Consider the following 27,614-nt stretch of genomic DNA (forward strand, 5'->3'; position numbering starts at 1 on the left):
ACAGTTCAATTTTTCCAGTATTTAAAACTAAAACCCTTTATTTATAAGAGGACAGTGTTATATTATAAATATTCTTTTACAATTTTGAAACATCAATATTTTAAAATTAATTATGCGCAATTTATTTCCTTGTATATAAATATCAAATTAACAAAAGAAAAAAAATATTTCGACAATGAAATGTTTAAATTTATAGATTTATTATTATTGTTATTTAAAAATTTCCAGCTATAATGGAAGGAGTAGGAAAAATTAAAAGGCAAGATATCTAAAAAAAAATAGATTTGGGGGGGGTCCCCACTATTTTATATATTCCTTTTAAAAACAATTATAATATGGCAGCATATTCATAATTAAAGAACAAAATAAAATACAAAAATAAAGTATCTAATATACACAAAAAACAGAATTCAATAGAAAGGCAATCAATGATTTTTAAAACAATTTAGATCCAAAATAAAATATATAAACCAGAAGAACTGAGATATTTTAAGATTGACAAAGTAAATCAAATCAATAATGTCAAAAGTGTCAAAATTTTTCTCTATATAATAAATATTGTAAAATGAAATAAATCTTATTTCTCAATAAAATGAGAGAATAAGTAATAATAAGTATTCATAACATTAAGAAATCCTCATTATTAATATAAAAATACAAGCTGAAGGAATAGAGTTTGTACATGAAACTGCAAGAACAAAATTGTGTAATTGCTATTTTAGAATTGAATTCTGGAAACAAAAAGCTACAATAACAATACCTCAACCACATTTTTTTCACAATTAAAATTAAGCTTAGAAAATTATTTATATATATTTAATATTGATTAAAAATTTAATAAATATCTTACATATGGAAACTTAATGAATTTTATGAATGCTTATGTTTCTGCTTTTTCTTAATTTTTAGAATTTTGCAGCTATGAAAAAAAAAATAATAATTTCAAAAATGACAAATTCCATACTTCCAGCTTATTCTATTCTTTCAGCATTCCACTCATATTAAGTAATTTACATTCAAATAAATAATTGTTCATGTAATACTTAATAAATATTTCAATAAATAAAGAGATTACAGACAGATCTCAGATAAAAACACAAGTTTAAGCAAGTGTCAACACTTGACCAAATTTTAGATTTACAAGTAATATAATTGAAAAATAGTGTTTTTCATTTTTGTTCTTTGGAAGAAAAACCATAGGAACAATTTAATAGATAAAAAAATCTGCTTGTAGTGTGCATATATTTAAAAGATACCTTAAATTGTGTTTCAACTTAGACTTTAAAAAGAATGCTAATGTTCTTAAGTTAGCATGAGTATTTTACTCATGCTACTGACATATTATGTAAAAAAAGTTTCTTCAAGATCAGAAACTACTAACAAGTTCTTCTCATGTCATCACAAACAAGTATTGTTTACATACATTTTTTGCTAAATTACTACTTAATTCATGTTCCAGGTCCAATTGCTAAAGCCCAAACAGCAAATATAAGAAATATTACAGCTCCAATGAATGTAACTGTAGAAAAGAAGACAAAAAAGCAATTTTAAAATGTATAATATGAAACATTTATTTTTAAATCAAAAAACAGAATTTTTTAATAACAAATTTTGTTTTTAAATAATTTAAAATTATCTTGCACAAATGCAAAGAAAGTGGATTCATAAAAATAATACAAACTGCTGGTGGTGGGTGGAAAAAGAAGTCTGCCCATGCTTAATGCTTGACATGGAATAAATTACAACAAAGTGTCTATCATCATTCATTATCATTAAGATAATACATATATCATTATATTTATCTATGTATTTTCATCAGTATTCAAGTTTGCATGTTCATGTAAAACAAAAATAAAAAAGTTATGTTTGTGAAATCTAGCCAAGTTATTTTCAAATTCATTATGGAAGGAAGAATTTTAAAAGAACAACTATTGTGGTACCATACTTCATAAAAACGTTTTAAGCAGTAATAAATGAAGTTTCTACTAATAAAAAAATATATATAATAATTTAGCTTGTAAAAAGTCTCATTATCAGCTTTTAATTTCTAATTCCTTAACCTCATTTTCAATTTTTTTTCTCCTTATTCATGAAATAATCTATGCAATTATGAAAGTTTATACTTTTCCCACACAATTCAAAATTTGCCCTTGCACTAATATCCCAGACAATTTTCTCAGCTAATTTAATTATGTACTTTCCTTATATATTTTTTATTTTTATCATTTTCAATTTTTAGAGTTTTACTGCATTTTTATTTTAGCTTTATTTATATGGTGCTCTAGCCATACAATGCTTTTAAGGCTAAAAACAAGTATTAAGAAAGAAAGAAAAAAAAAAAAAAAGAACCCTTAAGTCTTTGCTGTTGATAAAATGGATGGGTCTATTTGCTTAAAAAGTTTGCTCCCCCCCCCCTCAGTTTTAAACATTGCCAATATTGTTTTATCTTAATAAACACACCACTCCCAATAGGGATGCACCTCAGATATGAGAAGAGAAGCTTTCAGCACAGTGGTTTGGCTCTCACCACCCAGATGGAAACAGAAAAAGTAAGCAGCCAACTACTCCCCTACCAATGATGGGACATGCTTCACATGGGAAGGGTTGTAATGTAACCAATGAGGGCCCTTAGGACTCAACCTCAGTTCCCACCAATGCTGTCACAGCAATCCAATCATTCAAATTAATCTATGTACCTCAGTGGCAGGTTTGGAGTAGCCAATTTATGGTTAATAAATATACCACATACCTGCTCTAGTCATGACCCAAGAACTAATATAAAATCTGTTAGAGATAAACATGTAGTTCCAAATAGGAAAATATTCTAAATGATTTAAAGAATTTTTCTTAACATTCTTGAATCAATAAATACATTACAGAAAAAATATTTGAATAAGATCTCTTGGTTCTGTTAGTCACATTATTAAAATAATGTTGATATTTTTATATTTTAAAAAGATTCTACTCTTTTAAGATCAAAACTGATCAAATTATGAATATTATGATTTTACAGTATTTCAATGACAGTCTTAAAAGAAATGAATGGAAATTGAAATACTGTAACAGGTCATAAAGAAAAAAAAAGTAATAGTAATAACAGTAAATAAATTCACACTCAAGTAAGTTCAAAAGAATAGGAGAGGAAAACATTTCAATCATTTTTCCATTTTCTCTGAATAAAGTGCTTTGTAAACTTTTACCAAAATTTTAAATCAATTTATAATTTCAAATTTGTGAAACATTTTATCTATATTTCTAGAAAGAAATTTATGTTAAAAGACATTTTATGAAATGTAATATATATTCAGTCATTTCATTATTATTATGATCTTTAATTTAATTTATCAAATATTAATCATTTCAACTAGGTGCTGAATCAAACTTTCAATAAAATAAATGAGAAACTTCAAACAAAGCTACTATAATATAGAATTCTTATATATTTTTTGAAAATAAAATTTTTTCTTTTAAAAATTTATCAATCTTTTTTTACTTTCTCCAACTGCATACAATTATTTTTTAAATACTTCTTTCTAATGCAGGCTCAATGAGCACAAAATGCTGCACACTTTTTTTTTTTTTTGCCTTTAAATTATATTATAAAAAATTTCATTATTTTATTAAAAAAATTATATTAAATTATTGTATTATTATTTTTAAAAAAATTTCTATTTAAAATTTTTCCTCTGTATTGTGATAAAAAATACAAATATAATATTTATGATAAAACATTAACTCTAATCATCTTTAATTTTATTTATTGAAGATTTAACAGAGTTATCCAATGCTTACACTCAAACACAACATTTCCACTTTTGATGCCTTGCAGATAATTAATGGTCTAATGATGATTAAATGCAAATTAGCAACTGATTCAACAATTCAGAATTCAACAATTTTATCAATAATTCTTTATTATTCAGGATAAATTTGAATTTTGTTATAAATTTTTCTGCTAAATGTACGTTGGTTTTTACTTTTTCAAAAAACTTAGGATTTCTTTTAGCTGAATGAAAATTGTCACAGATTTAAAATCATTGGTTTCATTTGTATTTTTCAAAAGTAATATTTCGATATATTCATTTAGTAAAACTGGAGATTATTTTATGGGATAGCTTTATTTCAAATTGATTCATTATTATAATTATGTTAAAGAATTTCAAAATCTTAAAATGTTATTGATTGACTAAATCATTACTATTGAGAAATAAAAATACATAAAACAAGGATAAACTGAATAAGAGTTGTTGTTTGATCAAATAAATTACACCATTAATCTACATGTCATATAAAAAGTTTACAGCAATAAAACTTAATAGTTTCAGTGAAGAATCTCATACTAAAAGAGCTCTTAATTAATCTGATAAGGCCCAACTTAATTTTAGAAAACGTCTTTTAAATTGTATTAAAAACAAGAATAAGATAACTCTGATTTTATATCAGAGTATCTTATTTGCATAACTAATAGGACATTAACAAATTAAGTTTAATTATTTCAATCAATGGAAATAAATATAAAACTATCCATTTCAAATTAAAATATAAACTAAGAAATACAATTTTGTAGTACAATTAACTTTTACTATCAAATGGAATAGATAAAATTTACTCAGTATTCTTTTCACCATACAAATCTGTTTAATTAACAATATAATAGTTGAACATTAAATGGAGAGTGTAATCTTTTTCACAAGAAACATATTAAGATGAAGAGATGATAAATAAAGGGGTTCCCATAACAAAACATTACAATTTAATTGAATATGATGAACAAGAACAGCAAATATCAGTTTTATGAATTATGTTAAAAATTTAATGTCATCATGAATATAAACTAAAAATAATTTCAAATAAATTATTAATCATTACCAGATTTCACAGATATTCTTTGAGCAACTATTCTGCCACCAATAACAGCTAAAGATGTACAAACTCCATGACCAATAACTGCACCAATTGTAACACCAACAGCATCCTAAATAATAAAGAATAATGTTAAGCTTCATTATACATTCCTTGTATACTAAAGTAATACAATGCTTAACATATTGCTAATCAAAAATAACTTCATGCCCCGACTATTATTTCATATTTAGATGCAAAAATAAAACAATATAAATAATTTTTATGGCGATTTCATATAAATAAATTTTACTTAATATTTAATTTTTAATGCTTCTTTTCAGTAGAATATACAATGTAACAATCACCTACATGAAATGGCACATAATACATTCTGCGAATACTTTTGCTACATTTTCCTTTGGAAAATTATACTATATATATATTCTAGTTGGATTTTTTTCACCCACTTTCTTTCTTGTTTCCATCCCCTTCCCTAAAATGTAATCTTAACTATGCAGAAAACTTGAAGGATGGAATATGTAAAGTGATGTTATGAAATATTAAAAGAAGCATCATGTATTATACTGCTTTAATTAGAACTATAGTCATGTAGAGTAATAGTATGTGAGTTGACTGTAAGCTAGCAGTTAAAAGAATTCTCTTTTTGAAGTACCAATCTCTTACGAGTTCTTTGAATGCTTTGTGCTTACCGAGTTGCTGCTTATGTTTTAATATTTACTGTAAGAGCTGTTTCATGTATGTGTCATCTATTTTTTATTCTCTGTGTTTTTAACCTTTCTGTTTTTAACCGGTGTTATCACCCTTTAATGAGCCTATTAGTTATTTCATTAAACACACACACACATCAGATTTTGAATTTTTTCATAATACTATGCTTCCCAAACACGCGCTGATCCAAATATGCTCATACAAAACAAAATCTTATTGACGATGAGTTTACTCATGGCATACACAATGTTTGGGCTATGAGAGCATGAATTAATTTGAAAGTGATTAACAATGCATTAAAAATGTATCTTTTATTAAACAAAAGTACATGTAATTAATAGAAGGAAGCACTGCACTTTACATCAAAATCTGATTTAACCAAGAATTTTGTGTATTGAATATAGAAAAAATAATAATAAACAAGCCAGCTATAACTGGATGAGTTGTAAAACGATCAGAGTTTTAGTGAGTAAAATTAAATTCACTTAATATTTTTAATTATAAATAATAAACAAATATACTTAATTATTATTATAAATACAATAATTTATTATTTTTTAAGATAAAAAATTTAATAATAATATTTAAAATAAAGTGAAGCATTTGAAAGGTGTCAAAGTAACTCTGCAATATTTCAGAAATTAAAATTCAAAAATCAACAAAAGAAATTTTTGCAGTTTTCAAAATACAGTATCATAGTTTCAGTGATGTTATTTGTAAATAATTAACAAAATAAATAGCAAAATTGAATAAAGGGAAATATTATCAATATGCACAATACAATAGAATGAATAATACCAAACATAGCATTTAAATAATAAAAAGGAAGTATAGAAGAACTGAGAGATAAATTTCATTAACATGCATCTCATTTAATTTGATTTTTAAAAAATAATTTTGATATTATTAAAAAGTGCAAAGCCTTCTGAAACATTTATTTCCAATCATAAAAGTTTCAATAAATATGTTACAATAAGAAATGTCAATAACTATTATATGATAAAAATGAAAACAAATTTACACAAATTATCAGTATCAAAATAAGTTGTCTTAATTATATAATGATCTTAAAGCATTGTTTCTTATATTATAAAGAAAAGGATAACACTGAAATCCTCACAAAAAATACCCTAGGAAAAAACATACAATGACAATATTTTGATTGAAAAATTAAACAAAAAAAATATTCTGAAAAATAACACATTACAATATCCATAGAAAAGTTAAAAATATAAGTTCTGCAAAAATAGTAATGATATGGATATCAAGATATCATGTAGCTCTATTTTAACATTAAGAAGAAACCACTTATTTTTTCCCTCCTTTTACAAGTCAATAATAGTCTAACTTTAAATGCACCATAAAGGAGAAAACAAAGTCACATTGGGGACTGAAGTTTATTATTCAAACTTCATATCAAATAATTTAAATATAGTGATAAATTTTTTTCTGGTCGGGGGGGGGGAGATAATGTCAAAATATAATAATAATGTATTAAACTATCTTTCTGAAAAGGCAAAATATTAAGTTTTGTTAACAAAATAGTTAAATTACATAAAAAATTATCATTATTACAAAAAATTAGCAACATAATTTGTATCCTCCTTTCTGAAATAATCTTTTCCATTTTTACAGAATAAATTTTCCCACAGTTGAAATACATATCTGAACAGTACATAAGCAATCACAATTGCTTCCCCCCCTACTCATTTTTAAGCTTATTATCCTAGATTAAATTACCTAAAAATCTAAATCATATCAAATGTTACAGCATTTTTTTAAAATTCTCTATTAGTAACATATGAACTAACCTTTTGATTTTCAAATGGTAATTTTATAAATATTAGCCCTAATAATTATCCTAGCAGAAATGCACTATGACTATGAAAAAAAATTAAAATTTAAATCTGTGAATTCCAATTCCATATTAATGAACTATAACTAATCAACACAAAGATCAGAAACATTTCATTTTAACTTAAACAACCTTTATTATTAGAATTTTTTTTTTTTTTTTTTTTTTTCAAAAAAAGGACCTTTACTCATTTTACGTTTTAGTAATCTTGCCAAACAAAAGGAATGAGTTGAGTTTGTTTACTCATTCTTTAACTAACCCCCTCTCCTCAAAAATAAAAGAATTTTCTTTTCACAAATGTCTTTGAATTCATTACAATTTCATGCTTATGGAAATGAATACTTTGAACCAAAACCTTTCTCAACAGCTCCTTGTAAAGATTTGCTGCTTTAAATTCATGACAGTCTATCATGCAAATACATACATAAGACAAGCAATGTTTGGCCCATACAATTTTATTGGCAGAGGATCCAATGGAATGCCATTAGCTGTCAGATCATCAAGGTAAGTATATACTTATAGACAATCTTTTTATACAATCCAGTTTGCCAATATTAACAGCTCTATTGAGATAAAATGTTAAACAATAGGCAGTTGAAGAGCCACTACTTGGAAAAGCTACCAAGAATGGAATGATGGAAATAGATAATGAAGCATTGTTCCAAATGGGCAGATTTTAAAGAAAAATGAACAAATTTGTCTCTAAATTTTGTAAAATAAAGTTTCCTAAGGCTTCAGTTAACATGATTTTTTATTATTTTATTTTATTTATTTATTATGAAAACTACACTTTTCTCTTCAAACCTAGAAAATTGCCCAAAATTAATTTCTTTCAGCTGTCGCATCAATATGCTATTAAAAAAAATTAGCATTATCACTCAACTACCTCAGTAAAAATTCCAGAACCACAACTATAGAAGTACAAAACTACATGAGCAATTATTCAATATACTTGTGTTAAATAAGCATTTCATTTCATGCTTATTATTTTTTCCAATGTTGAAACTCTTTGTCTGTTGTTAAATTTATTTTACCATCATAAATATTTCATGAATGCAGGACAAAACAGATTCAACCTATATCAAACACAAAAGTAATAATTGTAGATTCATCTTGTTTCTTTTAAATTGGCCTTTCATCCATTCCACACTTCTTCAGACTGACTGAATTCTCCATCGAATAAGGAATGTTAGAATTTCTCTTTCTACATATTATTGTTGCCTTAAGTCACCATAATAATACTACTAAGAGAGATGGTAATAATGATAAGATTACTAATTACTTGCATATTTAAACAATAATCCAAATAAAGACATGAGAGCATGGTTACTTATGTCAAAAGGTAATTTGAATGAATTATTACCATTAAGATAATGGCTGAATATGAAGGACTATAGCTAAGATGTAGCTGATTAAAATTATGATAAGCCTAATTCTTAGATAAAGTGAGAAGTGCCTTATCGCTATTCAGATCACCTTCATAATGATTTTTTCTCTCTTACATGTAACATTTTAAATTAGTATTTACTGATACCATCTTTAGAAGATAAATTATCAATATATTCCAGATCATTCAAGAAATCATTACTGGGTAAATTCATTGATTCCTAGTCATTGAAATTTTAATTTTTTTTTAAATATCAGACATTTTATTTCATTCAATACAATTGAACCTATATGAATGATTACACTTTTTTGCAAAATTCTCACATAAACTAATTTGAATTATTCTTTTACTGCAAGAATTATTACCGAGCTTATTAAACAGGTGATATTGTGAAAGATATAGAGTGATTGTTTTCCCATTCCAATGACATCAATATCAATCATCACAAAATGGAATTAGCTTTAATAATAAGTACAACAGAAGTGAAAGAAACTTACTTCTCTCGCCGCTAAAATAATTGTAGTCAGCTGAGATCTATCCCCCCACTCAGCAAGAAAAGTCATAGTAAATGTTTCCAAAAATATTCTAGAAAAGAAAACCATCAGTTTTCTTCTAAATGCTTTGATCTTATTTCGCTTGATAATACCAGTTTCAATATCTTGCGTCTGACCATCAGTATCATACTAGAAGAAAATTGATTGAATAACTACACATTGAATAAATCAGTATTATTTTTAATAAGTAATTTCAAAAAACTTAATTAAAAGGCACTTTTATTTACACATCAAAAAGTAAAATTTTTTATTTAATTATTCACTTCTTAACCTTTTATTTATAATTTATCATTATAAATAATGTAGAAGAATACAACTTTTTTTCACACTTTCTGAAAACAACTATCAGGTAGAATCACTCAAATCAAAATTAAATTAAATTGTATTTAAATTCAGAAAATGTCACAATAAAATATTGTAGATGGTAATAAATAAGAGGGCAATGCTTTCAAAACAAATGCATCAGGAGCAAAGTAACAAATGTAAAAAATCTTATCTATAAAAAAAGGAAACAAGATAAATAAAAGTGAGGAAAAACAGTTATGTTCTATATCCATTCATTATAGTATATAATTAGAGTAAAGAAGTAAGTAACTGGTTAAAATTTTGGCATACTTTAAACCAAATTATTTAAAGGGTACAAATGTGATTATTAAACCAAAAATCAATTTGAATATTATAAGGGCATATAAAATACTTTTTTCCATGAAATGGAAAATGATAAAATTGCAAAAAATAAACTAAAAAGAAAATTTCACCAGTTATTTTTAAAAAACCTTTAATATAAAATAATATGTTGCAGATTCATGAATAAAAGTCTCTTTTGAACTTAAAAATATTTATAGTTAAATTATTTCATCTGAAGAATATTTTAATTGCAAATCAGTAAGAAAGCATTTAAAAAATAGATACAACGTATAACCATTTACTGGTATTATGATGGATTATTTATTCACAGAGCATTTTAAAAATGTTATGCCATCATATAAGAAAACTGTAACATTGTCCTCTTAGCTGATCTCGCGTCTAATTTATAATAAATCTATAATATTCCATGAGTATTTTTTTTATATATATAAATAAAGAAATTTTTCAATGTGTTTACATCTGTGCATGTTCATATACAATAAATTTAAATTATACATTATTTTCTTTTAAAGGTAAATGTCAACAAAAAAATGATTTTTAAAAAATAGTTATTGCAAAAGAGCATACTAAACATTTTTAAATAAAAAGAAATACCTTGATTTCAAATAAGATTCCCTTGACAAGAGAATAAATTTAATCAAAATAGTTTTTTTAATAAAATTCATTAGTGAACTAAAAAAAAAAAAAAGGTTTTCTTATTTTACTTTAAAAAAACATTTTTTGTTAGCTTTCAATCTACAATTTATTATTACAAAATTAAAGTGTCTTAAAATTAATTTTTTTTCCCCACAAATTCAAATAACATGTGATATTTATATTGCGGAATCAAAAATTAAATCAGCCATTTAACTGAAGTATGAGTTAATATTTTTTTTATATATATATTTTGAAACAAATGAACTGAAAATATTACAATAATGTATTGAAACAGAATTCCCAACTAAAAAAAATTTCAAAACAAGCAAATCAGAAAATGAGAGCAAGATCAATCACAAAATTACATTCATATAAACAAGAAACTAGTCAAATTAAATAAAAGCCTGGTAATACACAAAAAGAGAATGGTAAATGTGAAACACAGGGTGTCACAGGGTTTATCAGCTGTTTTAGGCTTCGAGAACTAAAGGTTCAATTCAAGCTTGAATGCTCACAATATAAATAAAAGATATTGTTGCTATGTATGTATCCATATAAGCTTCAATCCATGCAAGAAAAAGAAAAGCACTCAGTTTTTTAAAGTATAAAAATAATTAAATATTTAGTTAAAAATAAACTGAAATTTTACCATTTTGCTGCAATAATTTCAATACAAATAATCTTTTCAAAAATATTTTAATACTATCTTAAAATTAAAAATTTTACTACTTCAATACTATCAATTTCATTTTTGTACAATATTTCTTCTAATGGTTATTAATTTTTCAAAAAATATTTAAATGTATTAGAATCACCATTTATCTTGAAATACTCAAGAATTGTTTTTTAATTTCTGCTTTATTTCAATGCATATTATTTGCCAGATTTTTCATTTGTTTCATCTCATTGATTTATCAAAGATTAAAAGAAAGAATAAGTCAATCACTGAAGCGACAGCAAGAAATGTAAACTCTATGAAAGCAAATGAAACAGATTTACACTGAAACCAGACACTTTAATAGAGTGAATGTCCCTTTTCAACACATAAAATTCTAAAATTTGTTAATTAGCACATTTTTTAATCTCTCGTAGAGTTGAAGATCAAAGAAATTCTTGAATTAAAGAATAAGTAGATTAATGAATGCATCAAATCTCAATTTTCAAAACATCATTAATTTAAACATTATAAGAACAAAGTAATTTGGAACAAAAAGAATTTTTTAAACCATACCTGTTTTGTCTAAATAAAATGAGAAAGAATGTAATTATTAGGAATGAAATGGAAAAATATATAGATAACAAATCTTTCAAAAAATTATTAATTGCGATTGAAAAGATAAGTACTATAATAAATGCATTTTTAAAAAACTGTTTCTTCCAAATAAAAGCTAAAGTGGAGAATTTTGGAGGAGAGTGAAAAATTTATAATGATGACTAAAAAAACTAGGAAGTTAAAGAGGTAGGTGAAATTAAAATATTTCTATCTGTAGAGTACTGTTTTATTTGATTAGCAATCCTAATCCTTACAAAATAAAGAAAGTAAAAGTGCAACTTTCATTATTTAATACTTAATACTTTATAGATGAGAAAATGCATTAATTATAAAATACTGCTGAATACAATAATGAATCTTCCTAAGGTCAATTGACATTTTAATAATTCACAAAATTTTGACTATAACTATGATAACATCACATTGTTACTAAAATAATCGAAATTATTCCTACAAGTGTAAATGCCATCTAAGATAAATCTCTTCTCAAAACATGTTCTAAAAATAAGGTAAGAAATAGCTATTCTGTTTTGTTGCTGAAATACATTATAATAATGCTAGTATTTAGTTTAATTACTAGTTTGCTTGCTTTTTTAATTGTTGAGTTTAAAAAAATATATATATGACATCTCTTCTCAATTTAGAATTTTTAAAAAGCAGCCATTTGTTCAGAAAGCAAAATTTGTTTTCCTAGACTAAAATTTACAGAATATTTCTAATAAGTAATGACAAATCATATTAAACTAGATAAACACTTGATTGGATGCTATAGAACATAGATATAGATAAAAATTTAATTCGAGCTATTCACATTTTATTTATAATTTTTTTTTTCTTCCCCCCCTCCCTCATTTGAAAATTTGCAAATACCGAAAAATTACTACATCTCAAATACATTTCTATTTCTGATACAAGGTTAGCATCTCATGCCCAAATATCTTTTATTCAGGGGTGTTTGTGGGACCCCAAAAAATCCCCTGAAACTTTTACGGACTTACTACCGACATTTTGGAGTTTCGAGAGGGGGGGGAGAGAAATGAAAAATTACGATTATGAAGTATTGAATGACCTAATTATAAAAGTTCAATGAATTACTTTTTTTGCAAAATTAATAACCATTAATTTTGCAAAATTAAGACCTTTGAACCCAGGTCACGTGATCGCACATCTGGTCGAACGAAGTCTCTCCCTTTTTTTTCTGCCGCGCCTACTTGCCGAAAAGAATCCAGAAGAGAATGTCCGAGAACCGGGGGAATGAGTCATAACTCGCAATAAGGAAAGAACAAAAAAGAAGTTTTTTCCCCCTTTTCACGCATTATCACTGCCTTTGGAGAAAGAAAGGAAAAGTTTTCACCACACACACACTGACCTTGCGTTTTCTGCTTTCAAAGCAAACAAAATTACCCAGATCAAAATAAATAATTCATTATTATTCCTACTTCCTTTTGAACGACGATCCCCGGAATTTCCGGGTATCAAAGTTCAAAATCCCCGGAATTCCGGGGTTTCCCCGGAGCACAAACACCCCTGTTTATTTGAAATAAAACATAAAACCATCTTCCACTGTTGTATGCTCAAAATATTGTTCTTACATATAGGATTTCAGATAAAAATTCATGACTTAAAAAAATGTATATATGATTTTTAAATTTTTGAAAAGTTTTGCAAATGATAGACACCTTGAATCAACTGTAAATGTATATAGCAATCAATAATATTAACTGATTCTTACAAAAGTAGACAATCAATAGTGTATACATATTATATAACCTACCAATCCTTTAAAAAAAATGGGATTTGGTTACATAAATATTTTTAATTTCAATTAGTAGTTTTTTCACTCACCCTTTGAGATTTCCAACAATTTAATTTTAAAATATTATCAATAACAATCAAAACCAAGTAATTGATTTCTTAAACTATACTATATAACAAATAGTTCCACATAAAACAGACCAATCCTTTAATAAACAAAGAAATTTGGCTAGTTTGAATGTTTATCATTTCATTTTGTTAATAATTTAATTTCTTTTCCTTCTCATCATTTCAATTCCCTATTAATTTAATGCAAAAAAAAACAATAATTTGAATTTATTTTGTTTAATTCTAAATAAAAATAAAATGCATTTTAAAAAGTTTATCTCTGAATTATTTTTATAATTAAATACATTCATACTTAGTGTCCCCAATTAATATAACTAAATAATTTTTCAAAGGTAGATTCTTAGTTGAATATTGATTTTATAGCTATATTAAGCAGTCAATAACACAAAACATAATTAAAGAATTTCATTTAAAAAAAAAAAAAACTGAACAAGCTTGATGTGAACTGTATTTTTATTGCAAAGTTTCCTTGTACAACTATTATAAATCAAAATGCTGTATGTTGTTTATTAAAATTACATATTTAATTTCTTTAAAAATTTAAATTTTTGAATTATTGGTTATTATTTCACTAATTTAATTTATTTAGCAATTATTAAATATTAAAAATAAGTAGGCCTTTTCTGCAAATTTTATTTATTATTATTATTATGTTTTTTTTTTAGCTTCTTATAGCTGCAAATTAGCCAAGTTCCAATTTATCCTATACTATCAAATTAACGTACAAATAAAAACAATTTAAACTAACATAATGGGACTAAATTCTAATCTTGCTATGTTACATTTAAGACTCTTTGCAGTTTATTATTGCTACGATTATAGATTATTATTATTTACCTGTTCAATTTCTCGCTTTAATAAATCTTTTTGTACAACTTCTAATTCTTCCTGGCCTTCATCAGGAGACATATCATAAGCTAATAAAAAAATTATTTTAATCGAACATTTCCAATATTATCACTATAATATTATAATACATATTTAAGTCAGATGGAAAAAATTAGGTTACATAAAATTTACCTTCTTTTAACATTTTTAAACCAAATATTGCAAATAATGCTGTAGATATATAGTGGGTATACGTGCGAGGAATAACAGTTGTAGCAAAACCTAGACAAGCTGCAAAGAGAAAGAATAATTAGTAATAAATAATTTTAATATACTAAATTCTTGAAAACGAATAGAAAGCTTCGATAGATTCAAGAAAATATTAATTTTTGAATTAATTAACTTATTTTTTTAAATATTTACCTATACAAATGTTAGAAAAAGTTTTCGAAAATCAAATATTTATTTTTTGCAATCTTAAACTACCACAGCCATTGGAAATGCATACTACATCTGCATAATATATTTAGAATTTACAATGAAATATCAAAAAAAAAAAAATATTAGCAAAAGAATTAATATTTACCAATAATAAAAGTGAATGTGTGCATGTGTATTGGCACTCAATAGGACAGACAGTTTTACCTAGAACAACCCTACTTGACACAAATTTTGGAGGATGACAATGTGCAACAGAGAGCTCATGAAATTTTGATTAATCAAATATTTAATGATGCACAGAAAATTTGATGAGGTATGGTTTTGGCTCTTTTTCATATCCTTCAAAAATGTAATTGAGCACAATAATTTTCATTCATTACAAAATTCAAAAAATAAAAAAATCTTTTAAACAATAACAATTTAGTTGTGCTATTTTTTCTAAACTTTGATCATTTTATTCCCCCCCCCCCATACATTTTATTGCTGCAAATATTTAATTGTGTGATATATATCTGCGATCATCAAATATGTAACTGCATGATTTTCTTTCTTTGTTGAAAATTAGAAAAGAAAGATTCTTTATCTTAGCTGATCAATTTCCATTATGAAATAAGAAAGTGAAATTACAGTCATGTAAAAAACAAATGTGAACCAAAAAGAATCCAAGAGTTAATCAAATGTTATACTGAATGTAATGCACTATGAACTTGATATCAAGATGTTTAATTTTACTAAATTTGCATCCTATTATGAAGCAAGGTCTATTTGGAATATATCTCATAAATCTGAACAATTATCAAACAAGCAAGGCAGTATAACATTTTTGGCATGGGATGTGCATTGTCAGAATACAGAAAACAACCAAGATAGAAAAAATGTTTTACAATATATATGTAGGTCACTTTCATATCATAGAAAGTACATTAAATGCTGGAAAATATCTATCAGGGATCCATCTCACAATAATCTGCTATTTCTTTATCAATGAAGTTCAGCCCTTGACCATAGCACTGATATGCGAAAAGCGGCTCACAGATAATGACACAGAATTGCTGAAATGACCAGATAACAGTTCTGACCTAAATATCATTAAACACTTATGGCACCATTTAAACAATTGCATAATTGGGGCATCATCTAATAAAAGAGAATTAAATGAAACTATATTAATTTCATGGCATTGTTTAATATAGAAAAAAAGAACTGGAAGTATTGGAAAAAACAGAGAAATGCTATTATACTGCCGAGTTGAAAAATTAGAAAAGCACAACCAAACAAAATAACATTGGAAAAATAACCTTCACTATAAGCATTATTCTCACCTCATAATATCCCTAGTTATTCTCGCCTTATATTCACCCTCATACTCCCCTTGGAATATTTCATATATTTATTTTATTTTTTTTATTTTTTTTGTTGAATTCAGAATCAAATTGTTCTTTAAAAATTATATGAGTTATTACTTTGTATTTTTTATAATCATGGAATTTCAAACATATTTTATAAAAGTGTGTATAATTTTGGCTCGAACCATACAAGCATATGGAGAGACAGGCATTTTCCTGATGAATTTAATTAAAAATTTATTATAAAGACCACATGCCAAATTTCACCTGTTGAGTTCAATGTGTTTATCAGTTAGCAGATTTGTAGACAGACTTTCCTAAAAGTCTACAGTATGCAGATTCAACAAAATTTAGATGTTTAAATTTTGCCAGTGATTACAATATTTTCCTTTTGTAAAACCTCATATACAAGTACAAAGAAAATATGCCACGTCTGATTTTTAAGTATATTTTGCTATCATTCTAGATACATAACACAAACAGACATGTAAAATGTAGATTTCCCCATCTTTTCACATTAGTGTAATCATTTACAGGAACAAAAAAATTAAATTTCAAAACTATAACAAGAATAAACCTATCCTTTATCTCACATTTTAAAAGTGAGAGTATTCATACTCAACAGTATACATATTTGTATGTTTTCTGCAATTAAAAAAATGTTATCTTAAAATGCACAGCAATTTTTTCTTGGACTTCTTTTTTCATCAAATTTTCAGAATGTATGTACATAACAATCTTTAATAATATCCCAAGTGCTTAAAAAATATAAATAAGTGCAGAATTTGAAAGAAAAAAGGTGTTTTAAAGCATTAAAAGAATTCCTGCCAATGCAGTTCTTTTATTATTTAGCCTGCCTTTTTCCAAAACTGAGTATCTACTGTACATAAATCTATGAATTAGAAAAACAAGACAAAAAATAGTATTTTGAAACAAATATTTTTTTATAAATATTCCAAAAATCATTATTAAATCCTTCATAATTAATTTTTTATAAAAAGCAAACAAAAAAAATCAAAAAATGTATTTAAAAAATGTGGTAAAAGGTAGAAATACCAATTTTTTTCTCTTCCTCATATTGATGGAAATAAAAAATAATAATAAAATATACAGGTTGTTTTTAAAATCATTATTCAAATCTTAAATCAGGCATACAGAAATAACTATTTTTACAATAAAACACAGAGTTCCAAATGAAAAAAGTACTTGATACAGAGATTTTTTTGTTAAAGGCTATTATTAAAAAAAAAAAAAAAAGAAAGAAAGAAAGAAATTCTTTACTAATATATTAGACCTGTGCTTGTATACAATAATGCTTTCAACATATATGAAAAATTTGCAAAATAAAATATTTTACTTCTCTGTCATTGTTCTCTCTCCCCCCCTCCTCCTTTATCTTCATAATCTCAGTCTATTGTCACTTATTCAAGCTGAAAATATTACTACAATACTATTTATAATTCTTTTACTGTGATAATTGCATTGCAATAAAAAAAAGGAATATGCCACCATTAAAAGGTTGAAATTTTATCACTGGAACTAACTGTGATTAATAAATTATCATTTTTTCAATATTTTTGAATGAATACCAGAAATTTCATTGTTTCCTCAAACTACATGATTACCAAGGACTCTATATCAGTACCCCACCCCAATAATCAAAATATATTGCCCCACCGAATCATCTCCAGTAGCAGCCCACTTCATGCCTACAGACCAAAGTTCCATTTCAAAAATTACTTGTTTCTGTAGACTGACTTATTCTTTAAGTTTGAAAGAAGCTGTTTATCCTTATAAAGGGTATTTCTGAAACTTAAGTTTTAGAAATACCTTATACAAGGATAGGGTATTTTCTTATATATACGACATACATATATCTCTAAACCCTATATCCAATTAAAAAGTTACAATCAGGGTAATATATAAACCCCTTATGGAGGGTATTTCTATAATATCTTTAACTATATATATTATATATTAATTATATATATTAACTATTTCTATAATATCTATAACCTATCTTTTAGAAATACCCTATTATAAGGATAAAAAGGAAAAAGATAATAACATGGATAATGCAAAGCAAAGATAAGACAAAACAATAAATATACCAGATAATATAGTCATGATAGTAAGAGCTGACATTGCTCCCAAGAAAACTGTTACACGAGGATGTTTCATAGCCATGACTACTGCTATGAAAAAAGTTTTGTCTCCTAATTCAGATACTATAATGACAGATATTGCAGCAAGAAAACCATGGAAGAAGCCTAACTGATGTAGGCTTTTAACCTTGTGAAAAACAGCTCCAGGCCTTTTAAAATCACCTCCAACCTAAAAATTTAAAAAATAATACATTAAATAATTATTTACATCAACATATTTATAATGAAGAATACAACCAAAAAATAGAGGATTTTTCTGTAATAAAGATTGTAATGAAGTAACAATACTAGCAGTTTTATAAATGTATAAAACACTAAAAGAAAGCATATTGATTTATAAAACCATAAATTAAAAAAACTTGCTTATAATTTTCAAATGCCAAAAACTTGCTAAAAATTTTCACATAATTTAATTCTTCTGCCATTGTTACTTAAATCCATGTAAATGATTGTGAAAAATACATGAAAAATAATTTTAAAAATTAACTGAGTTTGCAACTAAGATTATTAAAATCTATAGCTATTTTCCTAAGCATATTTTTTTTAATTATACCTATACCCAGTTAAAAATAAAATAAATATTCATTAATCTATTATTAAATTATAAAAGTCTCAAATTATTTACATATAAATGCATGTAAAACTATGATATAAATTGTGTTTAACACTACCAATTAAGGGGGAAAATCATTCTAATACAAACAATGATTAAATCCCTCCCAATACAAATTTTAATAATAAAATAAAATAGAAAACAGACATGCACACTTTAACTAGAAAATATTTATTCATCAGATATTATACATTGATCACAAGAAAAAAAATATTATTAATCTATTATTAACAAATTTTATTCTATATTAATGTAACTGTAATATTCTTTCTCTCTGTATATCATGTTATTAGATATGAACCTTAGCACAATTTTAAAAATAAATATGGTAAAAAATGAAGTAATTAGTAGCAAATTTGAGGAAAACAAAAACATAAAAGGATTACAATTTAAAAAAAAAAAAAAAAAAATTAGATATAAATTAAAATGAGATGATGAGAAAAAATCTATTTTTGGACTGAATTATTAGGGAGATGTTACTTTCAATAATAATAATCAATATTTTGACCCTTTAATGTCCAATACTCTCATTTGAAAACACTTGACATTTCTCATCCACAACTAAACTTATTATATTTTATCCCCCTCTGTCATTTCTTATTTTGGCCCATAAGATAATATTCTAAATTCCTAAACAAGTTTCAACAGGTATATACCACCTACTAACCAAAATTTAAAGATTTTTTTTCTTCTTTTTTTCTTTAATGTATTTGCAAAGTAATGCAGGGAATTAAAAATATAGATATAATTCTATTTTTTAAAAAGCTTTTAATACTATCTATAAAGAAGTTTTTAGAATGTTTTAAAAATTTCTCTAAAAAAATAAGTTTAAAAAATCAGAAGTTCATTTTATTACTATTGAAGCTTATTATTTATTACTATTGATAACTTACTATTGAAGTACTGAACATGTCTTAAATGAATTTTACTGATATTTATAGCTGAAATTAATTTAGTCATAAACAGATAGAATATTATTTCTTTAAAGATAATAAACGCATTTATAAAAACAAAACAAAAAAGGCAGATTTAAGCATTTTGTCAACCTAGGTAAAATGCATTACAAAAATCGTCTTTTAATAATTTAAAAATTTTTAATTTACATTTAAACATGTTCTTAATTAATATGCTAATGTTTTATTTTAGAGCTATCACTTTTTATTTTAGTAACTTCATGAAATTATATACTATTTTTATTTATTGGTTATATTTTTATCTATTGTGAATGCATAGCATCCATAATTATATCCAATTATATTTAAACAGATGTTAGTTTTATAAATTTTATATCTAAATGAACATAATGATACAGATACAAACATGATTTATAGTTGACAAAGCATTAATATTATTTTACAAATACTCTCAACAAGCATTTTAATTCAACAGTTTTAGACAGTTCCCTAATCTGAAATTCAAAATATTTATATCTTGTACAAAAATGACAGAAAAACTTGTATAATAAGAACAGTAAAACTTTATATTGGCAATATTTAAAAAGTCTAACAGTATTTATTGCCATAAAATTTAAATATATTTGCTTATAGAAAAACCATTTAAAGAATCAATTATAATTTTTACATTAAGTCAGAAATTTGGAATGAAAACCAACAGTGAAAATAATTTATTATCAGCTGATTTCAAAATCAAAACTGTTTTCAGGCAAACCGCCATATTCAAAACAATGCTATCAGTTTCAATATCACATGTGTAATCAGATTCCTTATCTTTATTTCACTTCCCATCAAAAATTTCTCCAAACATATTTAATAAACAACAAATCTTATTCTATTTATACACAGTTGATCTTCTTGCAATTACTCTAGTATACCACTTAACCTTTATCGCTTTTACACTTAAAAGTGCCCTCGATAATAATGTTAACACATAATGTGGGTCAAGATTCTTGGGAAATAAACTAATTACCTAGAAACATTATCGAATTAGGGCTTTAGAATGAGGGCTGTTTTTCATTACCATGTCTATAATTATAATAAATGAATTGAAGTAGTCTGGATGAAAAGAAATGAAAGATGTGTCCTAAATCTACTTTGAATATGATTCTTCAATAATATCGTTTACTAAGATTTTACTCCTAGGCAAAATCTTGGGTATTTTTAATTCTGAATTAAAAATTTCTGAACTCCAGTCAAATGAATTAATATATTTTATACTGTTCACAAAAATCAGTGAATATTTCAAAACTAAGAATCAATTTTCTTTTTCTTTTTTTTATAATAAAAACAGAACATAAAAAAAATTAAATTATCAGTTTAATCCTGATTTTTTTATCCAATTAATTTTTTTAATGCTGCAAATTTATTTGATACATGCTCTAATTTTTATACAAATTGTATGTAATTAAACTTATATTTACTTACAGAATCTCTACTGAAAACAAACCTAAAATATAAAATTGGAATTACACAAAATAATGCTATTTTACTTTAATGCTTCCTTTTAATGATGGGAAAGAAATGCAAATTACATTCAGTTACTTTTTTGAAAAATCTTGATTTTCAATTGATTATATCCATAGATGAGCAAATATAAATAAATTCAAATTTTATATTATCCACAATGTTTTATAGGAAATTCAATACAAAAATTCAAAACATAAAACAGGATTTAGACACAGCAGTTTTCTTCACCCTCCTATCATATATATATATATGAATTGACTCTTCCACTTTTATTACCAAGTTTTCTTTTTAAATTTAATTAAATCATACTTTTTTTTTTTTTTTTTTTTTGTCTTAGGACAAGAAAATTCTAATTATGTACTTAAAGCAACATTCAATTTTAAAAATCACAACTTAGAGCCGAGATAAAAATGGATTAGCTTTCCAACAAATCATTCTTTTAATCTAAATACTTTGAGCTCCAAGAAATAATATTCAATTTCATTAAAATGTTAGCCCATTTAAAACTTCATAGGTGAGAATTTTAAAAATGTAACTATTTATCTTTGATTATAAGGCAGAATATGTGTGTTTGTGCCTTCAGGCTAGACCACTTAATCTAGAGCTACCAAAATTAGTACAAATATACTTTAGAGAATAGAAAAGTACATCTCAGAAAAATATGCTTTAAGATTCATTAGAATTTTAATAATTAAAAATTAAGCAACATTTTAGCATTCTTTTGCAATGACTCCCTAAAATATAATACAAAACTAATTTTTATGCCGTTTTAGAATTAAAAATATTTTAAAAGCATCAATCTTATTCCAATGCAATTTTCCCTAAATTTTACATTTTCCCATAATTTTTAACAATGTATTTTACTGCTACACTGAGATTAAAACCAGTTTCATCATTTTATCAAATATTTAATGATCATATGATTTTCACCAACAATTAACAGTCTAAAAAAAGATTATGTTTATTATCTCTATAGGTTATAAAAGAAATGAGAAAATGCAATTACTTCATAATAAAAGAGGATATATAATTTGAAGATATAGTATCTGGATAGTTTAATGTCATTATAAGATTCGACTCCATCAACAATTTTTACTAACACAATAAACAGAACAATGTGGTAATATCACAATTTAATGTTTACTAAGACAATTGTAAAAAAAATTCTTATGCACAAAAAATTTAACTGAAACCAAGCATAACCTAAATTCCCAATAAAGTATCTAGTCCCAAAAGGTCACAAATTTATACACAAAACAAAGTCTATATATGCTCCTTAAACAAATTTACAGTTTCTACCAAATCTTGATAATATTTAGCACATATTCCCTTTAAGGCAAAGAAAAGATTGCAGTCGATTTTTTAAATAAGATGATTAAAATATCAATCAATCAAAAATGTAATAAATTAAGAATACTTTTCTGCTATGTCTTCAAAATCTGCTATAATTTTGCACAGTTGCAAATGTTAAAATTATAATAAAAGATTGCTTTCTTTAGACATTAATTCCATAATAGCATTTTAATTATCATTTTTATTTTGTGTGTTGTTTTCTTCTATATACAATATCCTTCTTTTCATTAAATTTAATGCAACATCAGCTGAAGACAGTTTTCTCCTAAAAAAGTATGGGTGTGATTTCCGCAATCTAAAAATCCGAAATTCAACTTCTTTCTCAAAGAATCTCAAAGATCATAAAAATATTCATTAACACCTTGACTGTTGTGGAGGCCATCGATGTACTAAATAAATTACATTGTAAAAAGATTCAACACAGAAGTCAAGTGTTAATATGAGCCTATAATCAATATTCTTATTTATCATATGGAGCAAAAAAAGTTCTTAACAAATTATTCAGGTGTGATCTGGTAGGAACTTTCTGAACTGCTAGAACATAGGAACCAAGTAATCCAATAGGACCATGTCACTCAAATATCATCCTGTATTAGATAGAAAGTTACTGCCCACAACAGCAATGTTACTCATTATTATTACTACCTGTTAACATATATTAAAAATTAAATACATCTCTCTGACTAATATATCTATCATAAAACCTATTAACAATGAAGGCTAGAAATTTGGAAATAGTAGATAATTAAAACTTGGATATATAGGACTTGCACAGATATTTAATGTTAAATTAAAATCTGGAACAGAAAAAATTAATTTTTTTGCATCATTAATTTCAATTTCTATTAATTTTAGATTTTTCAGTCTTATTCATACAATGATTGTAAAATTTTGAATGTATGCATTTCAAATTAACATGTTTAGTAGTACAGTTTGCACCAGTGATTCCGATGACTTTTGCACTATCTCTTAACTGCTAACTGCAGTAAAAAAAGTTTATCTAATTAGTAGGTATGAATTAATTAGATAACAGGTCTGAATCATAGATGAATCACATGGAAGCTAACATGCTAGAAGTTTAACAGCCAAGAAAATCCATATTCTGATAGAAAAAGCTAGTTATCAAATACAACTAGTAATCAATAAAGGTTGATCTGTTTATTTTATTTTTTTAAAGAAAATAAGCTAAAATTTAAAAATGAAAATACTTTTTTTTTTTCCCTAAATAATATATAATTTGTTCATAAATAATGCTTGTATTTTTAAAAGAAAAAATTTATGATTATATTGAAGCTAGTTAAAGTTTTCTGAAATATAAAATCTGCAATATAATGGAAATATGCCAGAAAATATAATATAAATAAGAAACAAAAAGTTAAAATACGTTAACATAGTATTTATTCTCATATTAAGTGGAAATTTCCAAAGTATTATTTTTAAAGTGTGTAGGGTAATTTAAAATATCCTATATGCAAAAGTACTAACATTAAACTTATGATTTTATTGAAAGAAATTAAAACCCCAATTCTATTATCAAGGGAATTTAAAAAAACTCTCTTAAATAAATGTTATCTTTGTAATTAAAATCTATTTTTTAGTACAATAATCAAGGATTCAAATATTGCCAAGAAGTAATAGTTATGAAAATACATAAACAATTCTATTTGGCTATTTCATGTAATGTAGACAATAAATGTTAAGATAATTCTTTTCCCTTGCAATGTGATCATACTAAAAGCAAGCACATGTTAGTTTAATCCACTAATTCAACAGCCATTATTCTTAGCACATATGACAAGCACAGAAACCTTACACAACAGCAAAAAAAAAAAAAAAAAAAAAAAAAAAAAACGGCAGTGAAAAAGAAAATGTTGATCCTTTCTGCTTTCTTTAAGCAATTAAAATTAAGCCAAATATGCTAAGCATAGTAATTTTATGCAGCAAAAAATGTACAATTTTCAGGCACAAAATTAGTGTATTTAACTTATTAACAATCACAATAGTTGCCATACAAACAGAAAAATAAACATTTTGTACTTAATTAAATGTCTAATGGCAAAGGTCATCGACATATTAGAAATACTTATCTTTTTACTGGAACTACAATTACAAGAAATGAACATAGCTGTTTACTAACAAGTAACTATACTTATTGTATATCGCATCAAGTTGCCCACTTAAAATAAATGCATCGCTTTAATATCATATAATTCATTTAAGATAGCATTAATCTCAATATTTCTCATAAAACTAAATATTTATAGTTCTTCATACATCATATTTTAAAATAAAACTTACATATAGCATTTAAATTATAAAAATATATTAATAATGATACAAAAACTTTTGAATGATGATTTGTAAGACTAAAAGATTTTCAATTTATAAAGAAAACATGTTTGTATTTTATCACAACTGCTTCTCTCTTTTTTTTTATAATAAAACATAATTATGTGAAAATTAAAAATGCAGTCAAAAAATTTTGAATTTTATTCTGTGTAAATTGGATTAATATAAATATTGAATATATTCTTATACTTGCTCTTAATTTATTCTAAATATATATACACTGCTATTCACTTTTCAGAATAAAGACCTCACTGCATTTTTAAAGCATAATGGAAGAAAATATTAATTTACATGAAATGCATGAAAAAATGAAACTGCAAAAAAAAAAAAAAAAGTATACGAAGTTATTATTTTTAGGATTATAAGGATCATATCAGATAAAGTATTTTTTATTTTTCATACTTCGTTTTCAAAGACTGATTTCCGAAATATTTCCACAACAAATTTTAAAAATCCGTTTATAATAGAATAATCAGAAAATTCTCACTTGATAAACATCTGTTATAATTTTGAAAATTATCTATACAATAATAAATAAACATCTGTTATAATTTTGAAAATTATCTATACAATACAATAAAATTATTTTAATTTCTTTATAACAAACAAGACAACTTAATTATTTTGGATAACAAAAACAGTAAGGCGTAAAGTTAACAAAAGAAATGAAATTTTAAATGTCTTTTTTAACATCTTATATCATCATAACTTATTTCCGATTTTTTTTCCAAGGAATAAAAGTACAATACAATACTGAATACACCCGAAAAGTTTTGCACGTTAATAAATTTAGATGCCGGTAAAAAAACTGTAAACCTCGCCCATCTGTCAAACTCAAAATAATAATACATAAATAATACATATATATGAAAATATTTCTTTTACAAATTTTAAAATGCAAAGATAAATTAGTATAATTACTTACATCTTCGTAATTCCCAGGAAATTCAACATTTCTATTGTCATTAGGATTTACTGACGAAGTCGGTTCGTCACAAATTGTCTCATTGATGCAAGCAAATAACGCTATTAAAATAATTATTAAAAAGTACAAGCACGTCCTGTGTAATGGCATACTTATTTTTTGGTTTCAATTAATGTACAACAATTATTTCAAAACCGATACACAAAACACGTCGAAGGTAGTAAAATTTAGCAAATATTTATTTTTAAGACTGAAACAATGTTAGCTAATCATCTCATTGAAGCCTTTCAACTCAGAATGAATGCAAAAATTATATTCAATTTAAAGTAATAAAGCACTTCGTTAATCTTTGGACTTAAACTAGCCTTTACTCATCTGTAGAATCATCTCATCAATAATATAAACACTATAATTTTGTTAACAATCATAGAACGAATGAGATGGTAGGAAATTCTGGGACGAAGCGTAGCGTGATGTGTCGTTCAATCCTGACCGGATAGCGGTTCCGAAACCGCAAAGTTGACACCAGATTCCGGAACCAGAAAGTCGGAACGGATATTGGCAGTCGGATCAGTATAATGAATGAATAAGAAATAAATATCTTTTGTCGTAGCAGGTAGCAGTACCGTAATGGACCCACCTCGGACTGAATAAAATGTTGAAAGCGTCATTTCATTCCTCGAAACGAAGACATTATAGGAAGAAAAGACACGCGCATGCTGATACAGATTCGATGTGGATGAGATGGAAATAGACATCGTGAGTTTTCCATCTGGCGGCCATACTTTTCGCAGATAAGTTTCTTTTGGAAGAATCATTGCGTTTAGAATGAATATATGTTCAAAGAAAACAGGGAATCTACTGACTTTGTTCCAAATGGAATAATGATTGTGTGTGTGTGTGTTTGTGTGTGTGTGTGTGTGTGTGTGTGTGTGTGTGTGTGTGTGTGTGTGTGTGTGTGTGTGTGTGTGTATGTGTTTGTATAACAAAGTTAAAGGCATTTGATATTGCACGAAAAAAATTGTAAAAATAATAAAAAGATTGAAAAATAAAAAATAATCCTTGTCATTATGTTAAGTGCATTTATGAACTTATTTTATTTATTTTTTCTCCCTGACAAAAAGTTCATTCATAAGGATAGCTACATCTATTATTTTTGAACTGAAGAAATAAAAGCAACCCGATTTTTATCAATATTATAAGCTTAAACGCTCCAATTACTTTTTATAAATATTTTTAAAAAAGAATTGCACTTTTTTTTATTGTATTTATAAATTTTCCGCAGACATTTTAAGCCGCTGTGACGAACAATTTGATTCTGTAGAACACTTTAAGATTTCTTCTTTAAGGTAGTTCTTTT

The 27,614-nt window shown here is 25.3% G+C and overlaps 1 protein-coding gene across 1 annotated transcript; it reads right to left on the reverse strand.

Annotated features, from left to right (window-relative positions):
- Positions 1 to 544: 544 nt before the first annotated feature.
- On the reverse strand, positions 545 to 26,729 carry LOC129957649 (transmembrane protein 165-like). The gene is made up of 7 exons (XM_056070086.1): positions 26,255 to 26,729; positions 18,538 to 18,760; positions 14,832 to 14,930; positions 14,649 to 14,728; positions 9,314 to 9,499; positions 4,870 to 4,975; positions 545 to 1,519 (listed from the first exon to the last, which is right to left on the reverse strand). The coding sequence occupies exons 1-7, from the start codon at positions 26,402 to 26,404 to the stop codon at positions 1,449 to 1,451; spliced, it is 915 nt and encodes a 304-aa protein (XP_055926061.1). The 5' UTR covers positions 26,405 to 26,729; the 3' UTR covers positions 545 to 1,448.
- Between the last annotated feature and the right edge of the window lie 885 nt (positions 26,730 to 27,614).

This window comes from Argiope bruennichi, chromosome 11 (assembly GCF_947563725.1).
Source record: "Argiope bruennichi chromosome 11, qqArgBrue1.1, whole genome shotgun sequence".
Taxonomy (NCBI): domain Eukaryota; kingdom Metazoa; phylum Arthropoda; class Arachnida; order Araneae; family Araneidae; genus Argiope; species Argiope bruennichi.

What these genes read in the sequence shown, in the direction of transcription:
- LOC129957649 (XM_056070086.1), bottom strand. Translation starts at nt 26,404, where the DNA reads ATGCCATTACACAGGACGTGCTTGTACTTTTTAATAATTATTTTAATA. An exon ending in TTCCTGGGAATTACGAAGAT is followed by an intron (nt 18,761 to 26,254) that starts GTAAGTAATTAT and finishes TTAAATTTTTAG; the next exon opens with GTTGGAGGTGATTTTAAAAG. An exon ending in TAAAGCGAGAAATTGAACAG is followed by an intron (nt 9,500 to 14,648) that starts GTAAATAATAAT and finishes ATTTTCTTCTAG; the next exon opens with TATGATACTGATGGTCAGAC.